The sequence below is a fragment of the Rhinatrema bivittatum genome, chromosome 1 (assembly GCF_901001135.1).
Source record: "Rhinatrema bivittatum chromosome 1, aRhiBiv1.1, whole genome shotgun sequence".
Classification (NCBI taxonomy): Eukaryota; Metazoa; Chordata; class Amphibia; order Gymnophiona; family Rhinatrematidae; genus Rhinatrema; species Rhinatrema bivittatum.
Window position 1 is genome coordinate 222,006,578 of NC_042615.1, and position 21,923 is coordinate 222,028,500.

At 45.2% G+C, this 21,923-nt stretch overlaps 1 protein-coding gene across 1 annotated transcript in view; it reads right to left on the minus strand.

Annotated features, from left to right (window-relative positions):
• The window catches only part of HTT (huntingtin), a 797,032-nt gene that overhangs the window by 174,081 nt on the left and 601,028 nt on the right, over positions 1-21,923 (minus strand). Inside the window, exon 50 of the mRNA XM_029606726.1 lies at positions 19,539-19,716. Coding sequence (XP_029462586.1) covers positions 19,539-19,716 — 178 coding nt within the window. The remainder of the gene's footprint in view (positions 1-19,538; positions 19,717-21,923) is intronic.

A 21,923-nucleotide genomic window follows, 5' to 3' on the forward strand; every position in this document is an offset into this window, starting at 1 on the left:
GGGGCATATAATCTGATTTGCATTCAGACTAAAGACGAATAGAAAACCGCTTTCAACACAAGAGATGGGCACTATGAATACCTTGTCATTCCCTTCAGGTTGTGTAATACCCCAGCGGTCTTCCAAAAGATGATTAATGAGATCTTTTTTATACCAGTGTCATGGTGTACCTGGATGATATCCTTATATTTTCCAAAGACTTTTCGTCTCACTGCCGTGACGTCCACCAAGTTCCTCAATGCCTTTCAGGAACATCATTTTTATGCCAAACTGGACAAATGCCTGTTTGAGAAAGAAAGCCTTCGCTTTCTAAAGTACATTTTTCCAGCTGAAGCTTCTCCATGGATCCGAACTCAAAAACATTCATGACTGGCCCCAACCAACTGGACTGCGGGCACTGGAGAGGTTCCTGGGATTCACTAATTACTGACATTTCATCGCTATTTTCTCCTCAATTGCTGCTCCCCTTACACTCCTCACATGTAAAGGAGCCAACGTTAAGTCCTGGCCCCCTGAGGCTGTGAGCCTTCCAAGAGTTGAAGAATGTGTTTCTATGGGAACCCTGCTTGCACCATCCAGACCCTAATCACCCCTTCATCCTTGAGGTGGATAGGGCCATCCTGAGTCAGTACTCCCATAAGGGCACCCTGCACCAGTGTTCCTTCTATTCATGGAACTTTTCTTCTGCTGAATGTAATTACGAAATAGGGGATAGGGAACTCCTCACTATCAAGTTAGCCCTAGAGGAATGGTGCCACTGGCTGCAGGGCGCTCAGTATTGGTTTACGAACTACAAAGATCATAAAAATCTAGAACACCTTCAACACACCCAATGCTTGAATGCCCAGCAGGCCTGCTGGTCTCTCTTCTTTACCTGCTTCACCTGCTTCTTTACCTGATTCAATTTCGAGTTGAACAAGAATGCTCAGGCTGATGCGCTATCCCACTCCTTTTTGCTGGAGGATCTCCCTGAACAACCACATCATATCATAGATCTAGCACAAATCCTCTTGTTGCTTCCTTGACTATTCCTTCAGGGAAAACAATCATGCCTCGCAGGCTCTGTGAAAAGGTTTTGAGATGGTCCCATGACTCCTGTGCAGCAGGTCAGCCTGGTTGGGCTCAGACTTCACTCTTCTCCAACACTGCTACTACTGGTGGCCTCAAATGCAATGCGATGTCTGGGCCCATGTGGACTTTTGTCCCACCTGCGCACAGCAGAAACCGTTGGCGGGACGACCCTGGGGACTGTTACAGCCATTGCTGGTACCCAGGGAACCCTGGACCCAATTGTCCACCGATTTTGTGGTGGACCTCCCTCTCTCAAATGGTAACTCTGTTATTTGGGTCATGATCGACCGTTTCTCTAAAATGGCCCATTTTGTCCTATTACCGGGTTTTCCTATGGCGCCTGAGCTCATCCGACTCTTCTCTCGGCATGAGTTCCACCTCCATGGGTTAGCCCAGCATGTGGTTTCCGACAGAGGCTCCTAGTTCACAGTATAATTCCAACAAGCTCTATGTAAAAAGCTCAATATAACCCTGGCAAATGGCCAGGCCAAGCAAACCAAACACACCTTGAAAACCTTCCTCAGGACCTACGCCAACAACCAGTAGGATAACTGGGTCTATCTTTTGCCTTGGGTGGAATTCTACCTTGACTCCCATATCTGCACCTTTACTGGATCATCACCGTTCCAAATTGTGTATGGTAGGCAGCCCCTACCTCCATTAACTGTTCCTCTCAATGTTCCATCTCCAGCAGCTCAACTGACAGCTATGGAACTTCAGAAGCTATGGATTCACACTTTGAAAATGTTAGGGAAGGCAGCTTATCAGTCCAAGAGATCAGCGGATGCCCATCGAAGACCTGCACCCCAATTCAAACCAGGAGACAAAGTCTGGCTCAGTACTCACCATAGGCTAACATCTACTACCTAGCTCCCAGATACATTGGGCCTTTTCCCATCATACAACAGATTGGGCCCGTAACCTACCAGCTACATCTAACTAATTCTTTGGGGGTTCATAACGTCTTACACATCTCTCTCCTCAAGCCATTGATACTCCCGTGGCCCTCTCGGAAGACGCCCCAGCTGCAAGAGATTGCTTCTGAGAGTGATACCACATATCAAGTATGAGAGGTCCTAGACATAAGGAGACGTGGCAGGAGATGGGAGTACCTCTTGTCTTGGGAAGCATATGGCCCAGAGAAGAATACATGGGAACCTGCCTCCAATATATTAGACAAGAACCTGCTCAAACAGTTCCACACCTCTCATCCCAAGAAGCCTAAACCCTCAGAAGGGGGGTTTAGAGGAGGGGGTACTATTATGCTTGCCAGCTGCAGAGCCCAGCGGTTGACTTCACTCACCCTTCACCACATTAGCGTGGCTGGACCAGCCCAGGCTTCCTCTCAGCAACAGGAAGCCACTGCTGACATTGCACCTTGTCTTTGTGGCCCTGAGCCGCCACCAACTTCCCGCTCAGCATGCTGTTTCAGACAGTAGCCAGTCCAAGCTGCAAGTTCCTGGCAGATCCCAAAGTAGATTTATTTCCTGTTACTCACTCCCAGGGATAGACCTTTCTTCCAGTAACTTGTCCAAACTTATTTTAAACTGTGCTATGCTAGTCGTCTTGACCATGTCCTCTGGCAACAGATTCTAAAGCTTGATTGTGCACAGAGTGAAAAAGTACTTTCTACAATTTGTTTTAAATCTGCTGGTTATTAGTTTCAGGACTTATTCCTTTGTTTTAGAATTGAAAGGGTAAATAACTGTTCTACCCCATTTGTGATTTTATAAACTTCTAACATGTCGCATTCTCAGCCACCTCTTTTCCAAGCTGAAGAGCCCTAGTCTGCTTAGCCTCTCATCATAGGGGAGCCGCTCCATTCTATTTATCATTTTTGCCCCCTTCTCTACACCTTTACTAGCTTTGTTGTATCTTTTTTTAGATGAAGTGATTAGAACTGCACACTTTACTTAAGGAAGGGTTGCACCATGGCTCGATATAGAGGCAATATAATATTTTCCATTTTATTCTCCATTTTTTTGGATCATTCCTAATATTCTTTTTGCTGTTTTGACCATTACTGTACATTGAGATGAGGATTTCAATGTATTGTCCACAAGGATTCCAAGATCTTTACCCTGGGTGGTGACTCCCAATGTAGAACCCAGCATTATGTACTTACAATTGGGATTATTTTTCCTTAAATGCATCACTTTGCACTTTTGCACATTTTATCAGCCATTCAGATGCCCAATCTCACATAAGAACATAAACTACCATATTGAGTCAGACCAAAGGTCTATCAAGTCCAATATCCAATTTCCAATCATGGCTAATCCAGGTTATGCTGGTAATAAATAATGACTATTCCCTAAGACAGTAACTTTGATACTGGCGCACTGGCACACAATCATTCATATGCCAGCTCGAGGCCAGAGATGCCGCCATTTTATAACTTACACGTGTACATATGTACATGGTATAAAATAGACCGTACGTGCATACATGTGCACGCAATTTTATATGGATGCGCACATGTGCGTGAAAATGCTGTCTCTACTGTATAAGTGGGGGGACTTTAATAGAAATGTGCAGCGATGCAATTACCAGTTAAACAACTTCATTCCCAGTTCACCCAGGTAAGGGATAAGACTTCCTAACACTTCTATTTAAATCTCCTTCCTTTTCTCTTCTTAATCTGACCCTTCAAACCCTGCTGATATGCCTAGTTTGTTTTAGGACTTACACGCCATCCATAGCAGAAGTAAAATTACGTGGTAGGAGATCCCGGCATGCACTTGTGAACGCAAGTTTTTAATGCGTTGGTTTTTTTTTACTCTTACGGATAATAGAAAGACTAGGGGGCACTCCATGAAGTTAGCATGTGGCACACTTAAAACTAATCGGAGAAAGTTCTTTTTCACTCAATGCACAATTAAACTCTTGGAATTTGTTGCCAGAGGATGTGGTTAGTGCAGTTAGTATAGTTGTGTTTAAAAAAGGATTGGATAAGTTCTTGGACGAGAAGTCCATTAACTGCTATTAATTAAGTTGACTTAGTTAATAACCACCGCTATTACTAGCAACAGTAACATGGAATAGATTTAGTTTTTGGGTACTAGCCAGGTTCTTATGGCCTGGATTGGCCACTGTTGGAAACAGGATGCTGGGCTTGACGGACCCTTGGTCTGACCCAGTATGGCATGTTCTTATGTTCTTATTCATAAATCCAGGAATGCCCACAACCTGCCCCTTTTTGGACTTTTTCATTTGTGTGCAAACCAGGAGATACACATGTACTCGGGTGACTTTTAAAATCTGCTTGGAGTGCACTGGCCCAACATATTTGTGTATCACCCACTTTTGGTGCACGTTGGGCTTTTAAAATTCATTTATAAGATGGTAACTTTTAAACAGGTGCATAGGCGCACATGTGCACGCCTTTGTCAACCGTGTCCACAGACATATCCATTTTATAACATAAGCATGTATGTGTGTGCATGTTATAAAACAGGCTGGACACACATACGTGTGTGCAATTTTATATGGATGCGTGCATGTGAGTGCAAATGCTGCATCTATCGCGCGAGTGGGGGAATTTTACAAGGGATGCACGCCGACACCTTAGCTACTTTTCCCAGTTTGTTCCCAGTTACGGGATAGGACTTCCAACCCCCTAATTTAATAGTGTCCCTTCTCCCCCGTTAACTCAGACCCTTAAAACCCTAACCAGCCTAGACTTTTTTTTTGTTTCAATACATATACGCCATCCATAGCGGAAGTAAATATATGCGGCAGGGGAGCACTGTGCGCACAAAGCCGCGTATTTACACACACATTTCTTGGCCAGGCCCTGACACACCCAGACCATGCTCCGCCCTTTTTTAGAAACTTTTCTCATGTGCGCGCTATGGGAGATATGCACGCCCATGGGCATTTTTTTTTTATAATCCGCTCAGCGTGCGCCGGCCCAACTTGTGTGCTTATCTCCTAGTTTTGCCGTGTGCAGGGCTTTTAAAATTTGCCTTTTAGTCAACTTGGTCCTTAGCAGTTTATGGACGTCTCCTCCAGTAACTTGTCCAAACCTTCTGTTTTTGTTTCAGTTTTATTGTATCATTCTTGACAAAATAAAATAAACAAGATTCAGACATCTCTTCCCCAAGCATTAATTACAAAAGCAAAGATACATTTTTAAATTCCTGAATAGACACTACTAAATACACACAATCCAATAATTAAAACCCAGGATCAAGCCCCGCTTCATCAATCTTCCACTTAACCCTCCCTCTCCCTGCCTAAGGTATTTATTCCAGGATAAAACAGAATCAGACATATCATTGCCAATATCATAAATATAAATGAAGTCACAGGGTGGCTTTCCTTAAAGATGTATCTAAAGCAACACTGCTGAGTATCAATGACAGTATACAAGAAATTAAACATTTTATACAGTATTAAACAAAAATCTACATACAGAAAAGCTTAGATTGGCTCAGCTATTCACTTTTAGTAATTGTTATCTGGATAGACCACCAGGAAAAATAAATCCCCCAAATTGATTCAAATTTCTGCAATTTGTGATTTTTAAGAGCACATCCTACACATCCATTCTAAGCCCTGTACCACCACTTTAATCTTGGGAGCAATTATTTGTTTCCAGCGGGAAGTGACATATCGTGCAGCTAATAAAATTTGTTGTATTAACATTTGGGTAGGTTTACTAAGGTGTTCATCAGGAATATTTAAGAGAGCAGTCCTCGGGTTTCCAGAATGCGTATTTCCCAACATCCTCACCAAAGCAAATAATTCATTTGGTCTTTCCACGTTGGCCTTTTCTTCCCTAAGTGCCCCTTTATCATCTAATGGTCCAACCAACTTCCTCACAGGTTTCCTGCTTCGGATGTATTTTAAAAAGTTTTTATTATGAATTTTTGCCTCTATGGCCAGCTTCTTTTCAAATTCTCTCTTAGCCTGTCTTGTCAATGTTTTACATTTGACTTATCAATGCTTATGCTTTTTCCTATTTGCTTCAGATGGCTCCTTCTTCCAATTTTTGAAAATAACGCCTTGGTTTTGGTTAAAATAGTCACTTTCACCTCACCTTTTCACCTTGCTGGTAATCATTTGGCCTTCTTTTCCACCTTTTTCTTTCTGCAGTTCCTTGCTATCCACTGCTGTTTTAACAACTTGGAATAATTGTGTCATCTGCAAATCTGATCACATCTCTCCCTTTTCCAAATTATTTCTGACTATGTTAAACAGCGTAAATCCCTGTACTGATCCTTGTGGTACTATGGCGAAATAGTCAGCAAAGAACGGGCACTGAATAGATAGGGTATGACTAACAGGCTCTAACTGGAGCAGGAGCAAGGCATCTTCTATCTGGGGCAGCCACCTTCTCCTCACATTGAGCCCTCAGGACTTGGACAGAAACAAAATGAAACACCAGGAACACACTAAGACAAGATAGAACCCAAACCTGGAGACAAAGGTGCCCACAGAGCAGGGAAGAACTACTGCAGGAAAACCTGGGGACACAAAGGCACTCACAGAAGCTGTGCAGGACCACTGCAGGAGGACTGAAAATATGAAGGAAAGTAGGACCAAACAGGAACACAGGATACACAAAACAATCTAGGATAAAAGAGGAACACGAAACACAAAATCAAGTCTAGGACCAAATGTAAGATCAAGCACTGGCAAAGTACAGACTGTGAGACTGGAATATAACTGTCTGCTGAAACAAAAGGTCTGCTAGCAGAAAGTGTAGGCTATAGAATTGGGAGGATGAATAGTGTGTCCAAAAGGCCCAGCAATCCCTTTTGCTGGTGTGAAGCAAAAACTAATCAACAAATACTCCACTAATGACCTTTCTCCATTTGAAAATTGACCATTTAGTCCTACACTCAGTTTCATGTCTTTTAATCAATTACTGACCCACAATAGGACACTGCCTCCTATCCCATGTTGTTTTAATTTTCTGAGAAATCTCCCATGAGGGACTTTGCCAAATGCTTTCTTAAAATCCAAATACACTATATATCATCTGGTTCCCATTTATCTACTTGTTTAATTTACACCTTCAAAAAATCTAAAAGATAAGTAAGAACACAAGACATGCCATACTGGGTCAGACCAAGGGTCCATCAAGCCCAGTATCCTGTTTCCAACAGTGGCCAATCCAAGTCACAAGTACCTGGCAAGTACCCAAACATTAGACAGATCACAAGCTACTATTGTTTATTAATTACCATCATAGCAGTTTATAGATGTATCCTCTAGGAACTTATCCAAACCTTTTTTAAACCCAGTTACACTAACTGCTGTAACCACATGCTCTGGCAATGAATTCCAGAGCTCAACTATGTGTTGAGTGAAAAATAATTTTCTTTGATTTGTTTTAAATGAGCTACTTGCTAACTTCATGGAATGCCTTCTGGTCTTTCTATTATCTGAGAGATTAAATAACCGATTTACATTAACTTGTTCAAGTCCTTTCATGATTTTGTAGACCTCTATCATATCCCCCCTCAGTCATCTCTTCTCCAAACTGAACAGCCCTAACTTCTTTAGCCTTTCCTCATAAAGCAGCCATTCCATGCCCCTTACCATTTTGGTCGCCCTTCTCTGCACTTTCACTAGTACTAATATATCCTTTTTGAGATGTGGTGACCAGAACTGCACACAGTATTCAAGGTGTGGTCTCACCATGGAGTGATACAGAGGCATTATGACATCTTCCGTTTTATTTTCCATTCCCTTCTTAATAATTCCTAACATTGTTTGCTTTTTTGATCGCCACAGCACACTGGGCCAACAATTTCAATGTATTATCCACTATGATGCCTAGATCTCTTTCCTGGGTGGTAACTCCTAAGATAGAACCTAACAATGTATAACTATAGCAAGGATTAGTTTTTCTTATATGCATCACTTTGCACTTACCACGTTAAATTTCATCTGCCATTTGGAAGCCCAATCTTCCAGTCTCGCAAGGTCTTCCTGCAATTCATCACAATCCATTTGAGACTTAACTACTCTGCATAATTTTGTGTCATATGCAAATTTGATTACCTCACTCGTTGTACCCCTTTCCAGATCATTTATAAATATATTAAAAAACACTGGTCCAAGTACAGATCCCTCGCACTCCACTGTTTACCTTTTTCCACTGTGAAAACGGACCATTTAATACTACTCTGTTTTCTGTCTTTTAACCAACTTGCAATCCACAAAAGGACATTGCCTCCTATCCCATGGCTTTTTAGTTTTCTTAGCAGCCTCTCATGTGGGACTTTGCTGAACTTTTTCTGAAAATCCAAATACACCACATCTACCGGTTCACCTTTGTCCACGTGTTTATTCACCCCTTCAAAAAAATGAAGCAGATTTGTGAGGCAAGACTTCCCTTGGGTAAATCCATGCTGATAATTCCCCACATTTATTTTTGCCAGGGGGAGAGGTAATTTGCCTTTAGTAATCCCTAAGTGGGAATTGAACCCTGGCTTCCCTAGTTCAGGGCCCATTACTCTGACCACTAGGCTACTAATCCACTCCATAGTGTAGCTTTTATTTTCATTTTTCGGTATTACCTCTCCTTAATTCTTTTTTATGGTGGGTTGAACAGACAATTGGTTTATGTAATGTTTTTTCTTAGCTTTTGAAATGTAGGTTGGATATTAATTATGATGTTTTGTAGCATTCCCAATATCTTATTTTGTGTGTTTAACATTTATAGTAACATTTCAATAAATATAACATAATAATAAATGAAACTGCAGATAACATAACACCGCTGGTGTTATGATCCATGGTGCAATTGTACCTTGAATACTGTGTGCAGTTATGACCACCTTGTCTAAAAAATGATATATTTATCACATTTATAAATCGCTATCCAGTTTTTACAATAAAATCTTCCAACGCGATGTTCAAAGCAAATAACACAAAACTTAGAATTTATAGTAAAATAATTTAAAACCAAACACTTCTCCCAAACATTGATTACAGATAGCAGAACTAGAAAAGGAACAGAGAAGGGCAACAAAAATAAAGGGAAGCTTAATAGGTTAGGGCTCTTCAGTTTGAAGAACAGACATCAGTGGGGATATGAGCAAGATTTATAAAATTGTGAATGGTGTGTAAAGATTGATTGGGAATGGTTGCTTACCCTTTATACTAGTAGTAGGACCAGGGGACACTTCATGAAACTAACTGGTAGCAGATTTAGAACACATTTAAGAAAGTATATTTTTCAGTCAATGTAGAATGGACTTTCCTAAATTGCCTGGAGTCCTAGGAGTATGGCAATTCATAAATGGAATGAATAAATACAAATAAATGAATTAAGCTGTGAAATTTGTCAAAGGATGGGGTCAAGGCCAATAATATAGTAGAGTTTAAAAAAGGCTTGGACAGGCTTCTGGATGACAGGTCCATTAACAGTTAGCAGCCACGCAGGCTTGATGATGGCAACATTTTACTTCTAGGAGTTAGAGGGAATGCTGGGTACTTCCAAGTGACCCAGATTGGCCACTGTTGGAGACAGGTGCTGGGCTTGATGGGTATTTGTCGGGCCCAGCATGGTTATTATGTCCCTAAGTGTACCATAAATGCCCATGATCCCTTTGGTTTAAGGGCAACAGCAGCCTAAGTATTCCAGAGGAACTGCTTAACCTCTCCCCGTGCTCTCCTCAAAGCAGAATATTTTGCTATAAAGCAAAGCGGGGAAAATTTCCTTCCATTCCCCCTAAAACTATGAACGTTAACTGTTTAATACTCACAATAAGAGGTGGGTATGAATTCAGTGCATTTATATCTGGCAATGTACAACACTGCAACAGAGTCTTCAGATTGGCTAGGGTCTTTCATTATTGGTTTAAACTGATTTTCATCCATAAATTCACAGATTTTTGCAAAGATTAAAACATATTTAAATGAAATTTCACACTAATTTTAGAACATCTAAAGGAGCACAAAGCATCCTATGATGGAACTGCAGGTGTGTTGGCCACCAGCAGAGGAAGTGGGGAACTGGCCATCACAAAGAGGTGGTGGGCCAGCACTATTGTCCTTTCCATTACTTCCCACCCTCTGCTGTAGCCCCTGCATCCTGTAGTAGGAGTCAGTGAGCAAAATGTCTTACTTGCTGCGGCTATTTACACCTTTGTAGACTTTCCCTCAGCAATTGGAACTGCCGGGCCTTCATGGTCTCATGAAACCCATCAACCCACACAGTTCCGACTGTGGAAGGAAGCCTGAAGAGATGGCAACAGCAGCAGGTAAGAAGTGCTGCTTGCCTAACTGCTGCTGGCTGCACACTGGAGGGAATGACAAAGGGAGGGGGGGGGGGGTGCTGATTGGTTTCCATCAGTTTACCCAGCTATTTGTTTTTCCCTCCTTTCATGTTTGTTCTGTAGTATCAATATTGCATATAATTTTGTGAATTATGAACAAATGTCATTGTGGAAGGAAAGGAAGCAAAAGCTTTGAGATTTCAGAATAAATTTAAGGAGAATTGCATATTGGTGCAAACTTGCACAAAGGGGCGGAAGTGGGAATGAGATTTTTCCATGCACATTAAATCTGTTTTTATACTTTATATGCAGGAAGAGGATACAAGAGATAGGAAAATCGAATATTGAGCCAACAGCCAAAGGGGGAAAGGAAGAAATTTGTGGAAAAAAAAGGGATGGAAGAAAAATGATTCTGCCAGGAGGGATAGGAGAGAGATTACTAAGTCACCGTTTGTGGGGCCAAAGGAGATAATTGCACCAAAGTGGGTGGAGAAGAGAATGATTGTGCTAAGGGGAAGGGGGAGAGAGGAAAGGGAAAGTGAAACTGTGCAACAACAACAAAAAGGTTGGAAACCACTGGTTTAGGTGGTCTGTTTCCGTTTTACAGCAAACAGTAAATTCTGTTAAGTTTATCAAAAAAATTAAATCTGTTTTATATCTATATCTATATATATCTGTCTTCCAAAATAAACACTGATACTTAGCTGGAAAAATAAGCAGTTTTTCCCCCAATTATTTTCTCCTTTTTTATTCCTGTAATGAGCACTGATAAATTCTTGGGAAAAATAAAATAAATAACCCAAAAATGAACGTCCCTAAGAATGTTCCAGGAGAAAATAACCGTAGTCACACTTTATACCCAATGCAATTTCTAATGTGTCTACAGATGTGGATGCTGACCAATTGGAGGCACCAATTGAGCAGAGGAAAAAGTTGGTTTGGTTAAAGGAACTTACTTTTCACATCCCATCAAGGGCCCAATGTAGTAAGCTGTGTGATAAAACTGTGTGCAGAAATTTAGCAATGTTTATAATCCATACGCTAAAAAAAAAAAAGCCTGTAGTTCTGATGCAGTAAGCTGTTTTGCTAATGCATCAAGAGTTAAAAAAAAAAACAACACAAAATGTTCACACAAACCAGAGTAAAAATGTCGCTCTACCTCATACATAGGCTGAGTGCACATTTTTATCTGAGGGGAGGTGGCGGCTCCAAACTCCTGTGGGGACCCTCCTGCACCCCAGAAACCAATGACCAAGGAAACAGGAGCCGGAGCGCTATGTGCACTGCATACCCCACCAGACTGCAGCTTTTCCACCTCCTCCTGGTCTAGATGATCCAAAAGAGGAAGCAATCTAATTTACTATTCCTACAAAAAGCCTTACTGCCTACTCACTGTATTTTTTTGTTTTTGCTTTCTTTTTTCTCCCTCCGGGACCCTTTTTATATTTTATTGCATGTTTTATGTACACAAAACATGTGAGCACAAATCATATTTCCTGTGCACAAAAGATTTTGTGTGTGAAGAATATGCTGTGTATACAATCGTGTTTTATATGCTGAACACAGGCGCTGTGCAGAAAGCAGAATTTATACACATACATCCTGTTTTATGAACAGAAAATAATGAGCCGTGATTTTCATGCATAAATCTTGAGAACAGGTCCTAGCACCAGATCACCAGCTTCTGCCCATAGATTAATGCTAGTCCTGGAAACTTTACTCCATCTCCAACCAGTGTATTGAGGCCCATATTCAAATGCCATTTAGTCAGATAAATAACAGTTATCCGTCTACATGGCTTAGCTGGCTATATTTAGCCCTTATCCGGCTAAATTTACCAAGATAGAATTTAACCAGATAAATTGGGGGCATTCTGGGGACAGACAGGAGGCTTTCTGGGGAGGAGCAGAGTTAGGGCTGTCCTAAAGTTAGCCGGTTATACTAAGATAGCTGGGTACATTCAGCGGCTGAATATTGCCCTCAGTTTCCAGTGCTAAAAAAACACGAATTAAGCTGGCACATCTCTTTATCTTGGGATGTAAGAGATAATGCTGTCATTAACATAGGATCTACATGATGGCGTGCTAATTCATGTGTACATGATAGCACCTGGTTGTGCGCACATTTGTTGTGTCAAAATCTCCTTGTTAAATTGGAAGTAAAATTTGCACACACAAAAAAAAATGTGCGCACAACCAGGTACTAACATGACCATATAGCTTAGTGTTCCCTATTATATCAGCATTTTCACCAAATTTAAAATCATCTTAGTGGAAATCACTACTGGGTTACAACACATTTTTGTGGCTTGAAGTACCACTAGCTGCATTTCACAAAACCTTGCTTGTGAAAGATTCCGGATTGGCAGCAATGAGACAGAATATAACAGAAATGCCCAATCCTGATGCAACACCACAAAGCCCACACAATTACAGACTTTACCTTCACATCCTCCCAACTATGGATCTTCTGCGCTTATTCCATGCTTTTTTGAATTCTGCCATTGCTTTGGCAACGAATAATAGCAACAGTGCAAACTTCATGATGCTAATCTGTTTACTTATTCTATGCCTTTCCAGAATTGTCCAAAGCCCATTACAAACTGTGCCAAACACTGCGGTCAATATAAAATAGACTTGTATCCACGACAAAACAGCACACCAAGCTGTATTCTCAAACCTCACAATATACATGAATCAACAGCATAAAAGATATTTTGTTAACCATTCACATCAAGTAAGGTTCATACCCCACAGCACACAAAAATCCATTTAATCCTTGACCATCTAGTCAGCAACTAGATTATTAACAGGAAACTAGCTAACAATCTGTTAAATACCCTTCCAGAAATCAAACATTTGGCAGAGCAACTGGCAAAAGCTTGTGAACAGCCATGTCTTCACTATTTCCTAAATGTCAGGAGATCAGTGCTTAAGCAGACCTCCTTTGGAATACAATTGGAGGGACTACTCTTAAAGGAGAGAAGGTAATTCTGTTTTTTAATTAGACTGCAACTGTGGTGCCAAATGTAGAGATTACTTACCTGATAATCTCCTTTTCCTTAGTGTATGCAGATGGACTCAAGACAAGTGGGTATAGTGTGCTCATGCTAGCAGTTGGAGACGGATCTGACGTCAGCACGGGTACATATACCCCCACAGGAAGTGAAGCAACTCAGTAATCTTCCTTGCAAAAGCTGTATGAGCTATATAAGTGTAGCTGACCAATCAATTAAAGAAACAGGATTACCCTGACAGATTGATAGTAGCTGGAGACCGCCAGTGTTCTTCAACCGGAAGGCGTCGACACCCAGCAGGGTGGAGGCCCTATATAAGCAAAACATGGCTTACCGTGAATCAGCAAATCTCCATGAATACCGGCAGCCGGGCGGGATGGTGAGTCCATCTGCATACACTAAGGAAAAGGAGATTATCAGGTAAGTAATCTCTACATTTCCTGTCGTGTAGCAGATGGACTCAAGACAAGTGGGATGTACAAAAGCTACTCCCGGACTGGGCGGGAGGCTGCCCGAGGTCCATGTAGGATTGCCCTCGCAAATGCTGTGTCCTCCCTGGCCTGAACGTCCAGACGGTAGAATCTGGAGAAAGTATGAAGGGAGGACCACGTCGCCGCTTTACATATCTCCGCCGGTGACAGCATCCTGGTTTCTGTCCAAGAGGCCGCTTGCGCTCTGGTAGAATGAGCCTTGACCTGTAGTGGAGGCGGCTTTCCTGCCTCTACGTAGGCTGCCTTGATGACTTCTTTGATCCAGCGGGCGATGGTCGGCCATGAGGCCGCTTCCCCTTGTTTTTCCCCGCTGTGCAGGACGAACAGGTGGTCCGTCTTTCGTACTGGTTCTGACATGTCCAGGTATCTGGGCAGTAATCTGCCAATGTCGAGATGACATAGTAGTCGACCTTCTTCCGACTTCTGCAAACCATCCATAGTGGGCAAGGATATGGTTTGGTTGAGGTGAAATTGTGAGACGACCTTCGGCAAGAAGGAAGGAACTGTGCGAAGATGGATAGCCTCTGGAGTGATTCTGAGAAACGGATCACGGCAGGACAGTGCTTGTAGCTCTGAGATGCGACGGGCTGAACAGACCGCCAGTAAGAACACCATCTTCAAGGTCAACAAACGAAGGGACAGGCCTCTCAGGGGCCTGAAGGTGGATCCCGCTAGAAAATCCAACACTAGGTTGAGGTTCCACAGAGGCACCGGCCACTTCAGTGGCGGGCGAATGTGCTTGACTCCTTTCAGGAAGCGTGACACATCAGGGTGTGTGGCAATGGTGTTGCCGTCCCTCCGGGGACCATAGCAAGATAGCGCCGCTACCTGTACCTTGATGGAGCTGAGAGAAAGACCCTTCTGAAGCCCATCTTGTAGGAAGTCCAAAATGATAGGTATCTTAGCGGCATGTGGATTGGTGCTGTGAGAATCGCACCAAGCTTCAAAAACTCTCCAGATCCTTATATATGTAAGCGATGTGGAGAACTTGCGTGCTCGGAGGAGTGTATTGATTACCGCCTCCGAGTAACCTCTCTTCTTCAGTCGAGCCCTCTCAATGGCCAAACCGTAAGAGAGAATTGAGCCGGATCCTCGTGGATGATGGGGCCCTGCCGCAGCAGGTCCCGGTAAGGAGGCAGGGGTAATGGGTTCCCTGCCAGCAGTCTTCTCATGTCTGCGTACCAGGGTCTTCTTGGCCAATCCGGGGCCACTAGAAGAACTAGGCCTCTGTGCCGCTGAATCTTGTGTAGAATGGCGCCCAGCAGGGGCCACGGAGGAAAGGCATATAGCAGAATCCCTTGAGGCCATGGTTGTACCAGGGCGTCGATCCCCTGGGATAGAGGATCCCGCCGGCGACTGAAATATCTGGGAACTTGGGCGTTGGACCGGTCCGCTAGTAGGTCCATGCCCGGCGTCCCCCACTGGTCTACGATCAGCTGGAAAGCCTTGAGCGACAGCTGCCATTCTCCCGGGTTCAGGCTTTCTCTGCTGAGGAAGTCTGCCTTGGCGTTGTCCATCCCTGCGATGTGAACGGCGGAGATATCTTGGAGATTTGCTTCCGCCCAAATCATCAGTGGAGTGATCTCCAGGGATACCTGTTGACTCCTGGTTCCGCCCTATCGGTTGATGTATGCCACCGTGGTGGCGTTGTCCGACATCACTCTGACCGCTCTGTTGCGGAGTCTGTGAGAAAAGTGCAGGCATGCAAGCCTGACTGCCCTTGCTTCCAGTCGGTTGATGTTCCACCCCGACTCTATTCTGCTCCACCGCCCCTGGGCAGTGAGCTCTTCGCAGTGTGCTCCCCAGCCGTTCAGACTGGCATCTGTGGTGAGCAGGGTCCAGGTTGGGGAGGACATTCTCAAGCCCCGGCTCAAGTGGCTGGGCTGCAACCACCATCGTAGCTGAATCCGTACTCTAGCTGGTAGACGGAGGTGTACGGTGTAGTTCTGCAATCGTGGGCTCCACCGGGATAGGGCGTGTTGCAAAGGTCTCATATGGGCCCGCGCCCATGGGACCACTTCCAGAGTGGATGCCATGAGGCCGAGGACTTGCAGGTAATCCCGAGCTGTGAGCCGGAATGTGCGCAGCAGGACCTGCAGACAATTCTGAAGCTATAATATCCTCTTGGAGGTCAAGCTGACCGTGTCCGCCTGGGTATCGAATAGGGCTCCAAGATATTCCAGTGACTGCAACGGCTGTAGGGAACTCTTGCTTAAGTTGATTACCCAACCCAGGCTTTCCAGGAGGGCTATAACCCTGCCGGTTGCCCGGCGGCTCTCCTCCTGCGACTTTGCTCTGATCAGCCAATCGTCCAGACAGGGATGGACGAGAATTCCTTCCTTCCTGAGAGCTGCTGCCACTACTACGATTACCTTGGTAAAGATCCGTGGCGCAGTGGCCAACCCGAAGGGTAGGGCTCGGAACTGGAAGTGCTGATTGAGGACTTTGAAGCGTAAATAGCGCTGGTGGTCCTGATGAATCGGGATATGTAGATAAGCTTCCGACAGATCCAGGGAGGTGAGAAACTCCCCTGGTCATACTGTATTCTTGACGGATCGCAGAGTTTCCATGCGAAAGCTGGGGACCCGGAGGTGTCGGTTGACGGACTTCAGGTCCAGGACTGGCCGGAAAGTGCCCCCTTTCTTGGGCACTATGAAATAAATGGAATAATGCCCAGAACTTGTTTCCCCTGCAGGGACTGGGACTATGGCTCTTAGGGCCAGGAGCCTCCGTAAGGGCTCTTCCAATGCTGTCTGCTTGAGAGGTGAGCAGGGAGATTCCACAAACTTGGCTGGCGGAAGCCGAAGAAAATCCTGATAATATCCTTCTCGGATGATGATAAGAACCCATTGATCCGAGGTGATCTCGACCCACCTGTGGTAGAAGAGGGTTAGCCTGCCCCCTATGGCCGCTACCCCTGGATGGGTCGGCTGATTGTCATTGCGGCGTCCGGCCGGGGCCAGAACCCGGGCCGGGTCTCCTCTTGTGCTTAGCCCGAAAGGGCTGATTCCTGGCCGGAGGATGAGGTGCTTGGTAGCGGGTCCTGTAAGGGTGGAAGCGCTGAGAGCTGCCACCTCTAGGTGGCCTTGAAAAGGTGCGCTGGCTCCTCCTAGACCTGTCTTCTGGGAGACGGGGTAATGGAGAGGTACCCCATGTCCTAGCCAATTGTTCGAGGTTGCTGCCGAACAGTAGGGAACCCTTAAAGGGCATTCTCGTGAGGCGGGACTTGGAGGAAGCGTCGGCCGCCCAATTGCGTAGCCATAGCTGCCTCCGGGCCGCCACCGAGGAGGACACTCCTTTGGCAGCCGTATGGACGAGGTCGGAGGCTGCGTCAGTGAGATATGCGAGAGCGAACTCCATGTCTTCCCCAGGGGTGTTAGTTCGGGCCTGTGACAAACAGGAACGTGTAACCACGGTGCAGCAAGTCGCAATTCGCAATGGCATAGCTGCCACCTCAAAAGCCTGCTTCAAAATGGGCTCCCCCCTCAACCGGAATGGTGGTGCGCTTCACAATGGCACTAACGATGGCGTCTACACTTTGGGGCACGCCAGAAGCTCCTTAGATGTCGGGTCCAGAGGGTATATGCCCGACAGGGCCCGGCCCCCTTGGAAAGAGGCCTCCGGCGCTTTCCACTATAATTCAATCAGCTGCTGTGTTGCCTGTAAGAGAGGAAAATGGTGGGCCGTCTGGCGCAGATCCTCCAGGAGAGGGTTCATCTTCGGGTCCCCCTGGGCGCTTTGGGCCGGAATGGCCAGTTCTAAAAGGCATTGTGACACCAAGCCTGGAAGATCTTCCTTTTGAAAGAAGCGTCTCATGGTCCGATATGGAGCTGTCCCAGAGGGAAGTTCACCCTCCTCGGGGAATTCTTCTCCCTCCCCAGAACAAGCTGGATCCCCCAGGCCGGGGCTGCCGGGCGGGGAGTGGCGGAGCCGAGGTTTCGAGGGTCCAGGGCCCGGGTCCACCAGAACGGAAGGACCCACTGGAGGGGCAGACTGCATCTGAACAAAGGTGTGAAGTCCCTGGAAGAACTCCACCCAGGAAAAGGAGGCCAGATCTGGACTTAGGGCACCTGGCCTTTCGACGTCCCTGGTTGCTCGCCGCTGCTTGCCAAGTCTGGAGTGTTCCCCGAGGAACCGCCGGGCTGGGACCTGCTCTGGCCCGGTGCTCCCATGGCCTCCTCACATTGGGCACAAAAGGAGTCCTCGCTCTGGGTGGCTCTGCGGTTACATGCCGAGCAGAGACTTAGAGTTCGCATGTCCGAGCCCGGAGGAGCTGGCTCCGTGGATGCCTGCTGCTCCATGTCTGCCGGTGTTACCACCCAACCGGACTATGCGCCTATGAGCGGGCGTCTTATAAACATGCGCCTATGCGCGGGCGTCTTAGAAACGTGCGCATATGAGCGGGCGCCTAAGCAATGTGCGCCCCCGAGCGGGTGTCTTATAAACATGCGCCTATGAGCGGGCGTCTTATAAACATGCGCCTATGAGCGGGCGCCTAAGCAATGTGCGCCTATGTACGGGCGCCTAAGCAATGTGCGCCCCCGAGCGGGTGTCTTATAAACATGCGCCTATGAGCGGGCGTCTTATAAACATGCGCCTATGAGCGGGCGTCTTAGAAACGTGCGCCTAGGAGCGGGGGTCTTATAAACATGCGCCTAGGAGCGAGCGCCTAAGCAATGTGCGCCCCTAAGCGGGCGTCTTAGAAACGTGTGCCTAAGCAATATGCGCCTAAGCAATGTGCGCCTATGAGAAAAAGCGTACGCAGCGAGAGCAACGGGCGCTTATCGCAGTATGTGAATACCAAAAAACATGGCCATTTCTTCGGCGTGCTGCCTCGCAAGCAGGCCCAGCTAGTCCATACTTCCTCGGAGACCACAGTAAAGATGTGCAACCTTACCTTGTCTTTGGCGCTTCCCGACTGGAACCCGGGCGGTCTCCGGCTGCGGGGGGAGAGGGGAAGTACCTTCACCACCGTTCTAGGAAGTGCACCCGCTGCCTCTAGGCCGCGCCCGAGCCCTTCTTGCTCAGGGGCCAAGTCCACGCCGGGACCGAGGCTGCCTCTATGCTGCGCCCGAGCCCTCCTCGCTCGGGGGCTAGGTCCCTGCCGCGACCCGGCCACCGGACCGAGGCTCTCACCTCCGAGGGACCTCGGAAGTTAGCTCGGGAAATTCAACTGGGGGAGGAACCGAATGGTATCCCGCAGGAGTGCGGGGCTTGTCTTCAGCAAATTGAGATTTTTGTAGACGTTTAGAATTTGGAAACACGCTCAGCGAGCGTGAGGTAGCTCCAAACTGCTTTGGAGACGGAAATTACTGAGTTGCTTCACTTCCTGTGGGGGTATATGTACCCATGCTAACGTCAGATCAGTCTCCAACTGCTAGCACGAGCACACTATACCCACTTGTCTTGAGTCCATTTGCTACACGACAGGAAAATGTAATTGTTTTTTCAGTGATATGGACACCTGTCTACTGAGAAACCCCATTCAGCTTATCTATTTCATATTTATACCATTTCACATTAACTATGACATTTCAGGATCTGCATCGTTACCATCTTGCTCCTTTATATAAATAATGGTTCTCAACAGGGAACACCAAAGCTTTCCATGAAAAAGTAATTCTGGAAGCTCTTTGTTATGCTCACTAAGTTCCTGAACAGTTTAAAATAATAATACAGTTTCTTATAATAGTCTTGTAGCCCACAATATCTTAAACTTACCTGCATCAATAATAAATCTGACACAATTGATCAGAGAACAAATGTGTGTCACATATGTAGTGGAAGCCAGGAGATTCCAAAGAACAGGCTGCTGCAAAGTCAGACAGCAGCTATCAAGAACGGCCTGTAGATCTACGCTCAGCGGAATCTGCTCATGCATTAAGTGCCAGGATAATGCCTATAGAAAAGAAAGAATGGGATGACTTGAGACAGAAAAAGTTACAAACAGAAATTCCCACAACTTACATGATTCTGCATTCATATCAAATAATTCTCACTGCAACACCTGATCAAGTTCTGCAAAATAAAATAATCCACAACATCTGCTTTCTAGAAGAAATGTGTGCAGTTTCCAGGATTTGGGAACAGCTTGCTACAACTCCCCTGCAACATACATAGCAGCTTATTGTATATTTGTCGATTCATATCCTATTAAATCTCCTAGCAATCTATACCTCAAAGCGTGCCTTCTAGTGTTGGAGGTTCAGATACCAGTATGTTCACTTGTCTCCTCACTACCTGTCTCAGCAGCTTCCCTTGCAAACAGATGAGGAAATTTCTAAAGCAACAGAACTGAAAAATACTAATAGATTGGAATGGAGCATCTTTATCTGAATGATTCTTAGAGAACTGGCATTATTTTTCAGTATATATAAAACCTTAATTGGAAATGCTATGTGGGATAATATTCATATTTTTTTGTCAACTTATCAATCCAGTGGGAGCACTGAGAGGAGATGATCACCTTGCTGGTGGCTGAAAGGAATCAGTAAGTTTTTGCTTGGGACATTGTCTTTTTTTTTTTAAGTATTGGGGCAAAGTTAACTATTTGGGAATATTATTTAGATGTTTGTGCTTTTAATAGTCAGTAAGACAGCGAATAAAGAGAAGTTAGACTGTTTGTATTTTTAAATAGTCAGTCAGTAAGGTGGCTAGTAAGCAATAGTTAGTGTGTTTATTTTTAATAGTCTGTAAGGCAGCAGAAGTTAGAGTGTTTGTATATTAAAAAAAAAAGTAGCCAGAAGCTAGAAATAAGCTAGGAGCAGTGTATACCTAAGTAAAAAGGTTGAAAAGTTCAGTTCAGTTACTCACCTTGGAAAGGTTGAGGTAGTGGGATTTGGTTTGATTAGGTCCCAACATTTGTTAATCAAGAGAGCAGTGAGTCACTCTGGCTGACTAACTGAAGTTAGACTGTTTGTATTTCCCAACCCTCCCACCCCTCGTCCACCCACCCCTAGCTCATCCTTTAATTTATAGGCAGGGGCCACTTAAAAAAAAAAAGCCATCCTTTGAACTTCCTTCACAAATTCCCCACACCTTATTGAGAGTTTGATCATTCCCCTGTAGGCCACTACTAGACATATAGTGAATTCACTAATACATTTAAAGGACATTAAATAGACATGCCTACTCTCATAGCAACCTAAAACTTAAGTAGGAAGTGAACAAATTTGAGATGAAGGCAGCAGTCCAGCAGCAAGAGGGGGGGCTTCCCAGTCTTTTGCATCGAGTGTCACATGTATGATTTTTTACCCACCAGTGAGAAGCTTTACATGTACATGTGATGCAAAGAGCTCCTGGCTCTCAGAGAACGAGTCCGATCTCTGGAGGCTAGAGTGGCAGACCTGGAGGAGCTGAGGCAGACAGAGAGGTATATAGATGAGACCTTCAGGGACATAGTAGCCAAGTTCCAACTTCAGACTGGCAGCCCTGGTGCTGCCTTGGAGGAGGAAGGTTTCATGATTGGAGAACATCAGCCTGGTGCAGCAGGAAAGGATCCTGTAGCAAGGACCTGCTCTCCAGGTGATGCATTGTCCTTTCACACCGAGGGTATCTCCCCAAGGTCTACTGCCCAGGAGGGAATGGTTAGATCGGCCGTTATAGTTGGTGATTTGATTATTAGGAATGTAGGCAGCTGGGTGGCTGGTGGGCGTGAGGATTGCCTGGTAACATGCCTACCTGGTGCAAAGGTGGCGGACTTCACGTGTCATCTAGATAGAATTTTAGACAGTGCTAGGGAGGAGCCGGCTGGCGTGGTACATGTGGGCACCAACGACATAGGAAAACGTGGGAGGGAGGTTCTGGAAGCCAAATTTAGGCTCTTAGGTAGAAAGCTTAAATCCAGAACCTACAGGGTAGCATTCTCTGAAATGCTCCCTGTTCCACGTGCAAGTCACCAGAGGCAGGCAGAGCTCTGGAGTCTCAATGCGAGGATGAGACTATGGTTCAAGGAAGAGGGATTCAGTTTTGTTAGGAACTGGGGAACCTTTTTGGGAAGGGGGAGTCTCTTCTAAAGGGATGGTCTCCACCTTAACCAGGGTGGAACCAGACTGCTGGTGCTAACCTTTAAAAAGGAGATAGAGCAGCTTTTAAACTAGAACAAAG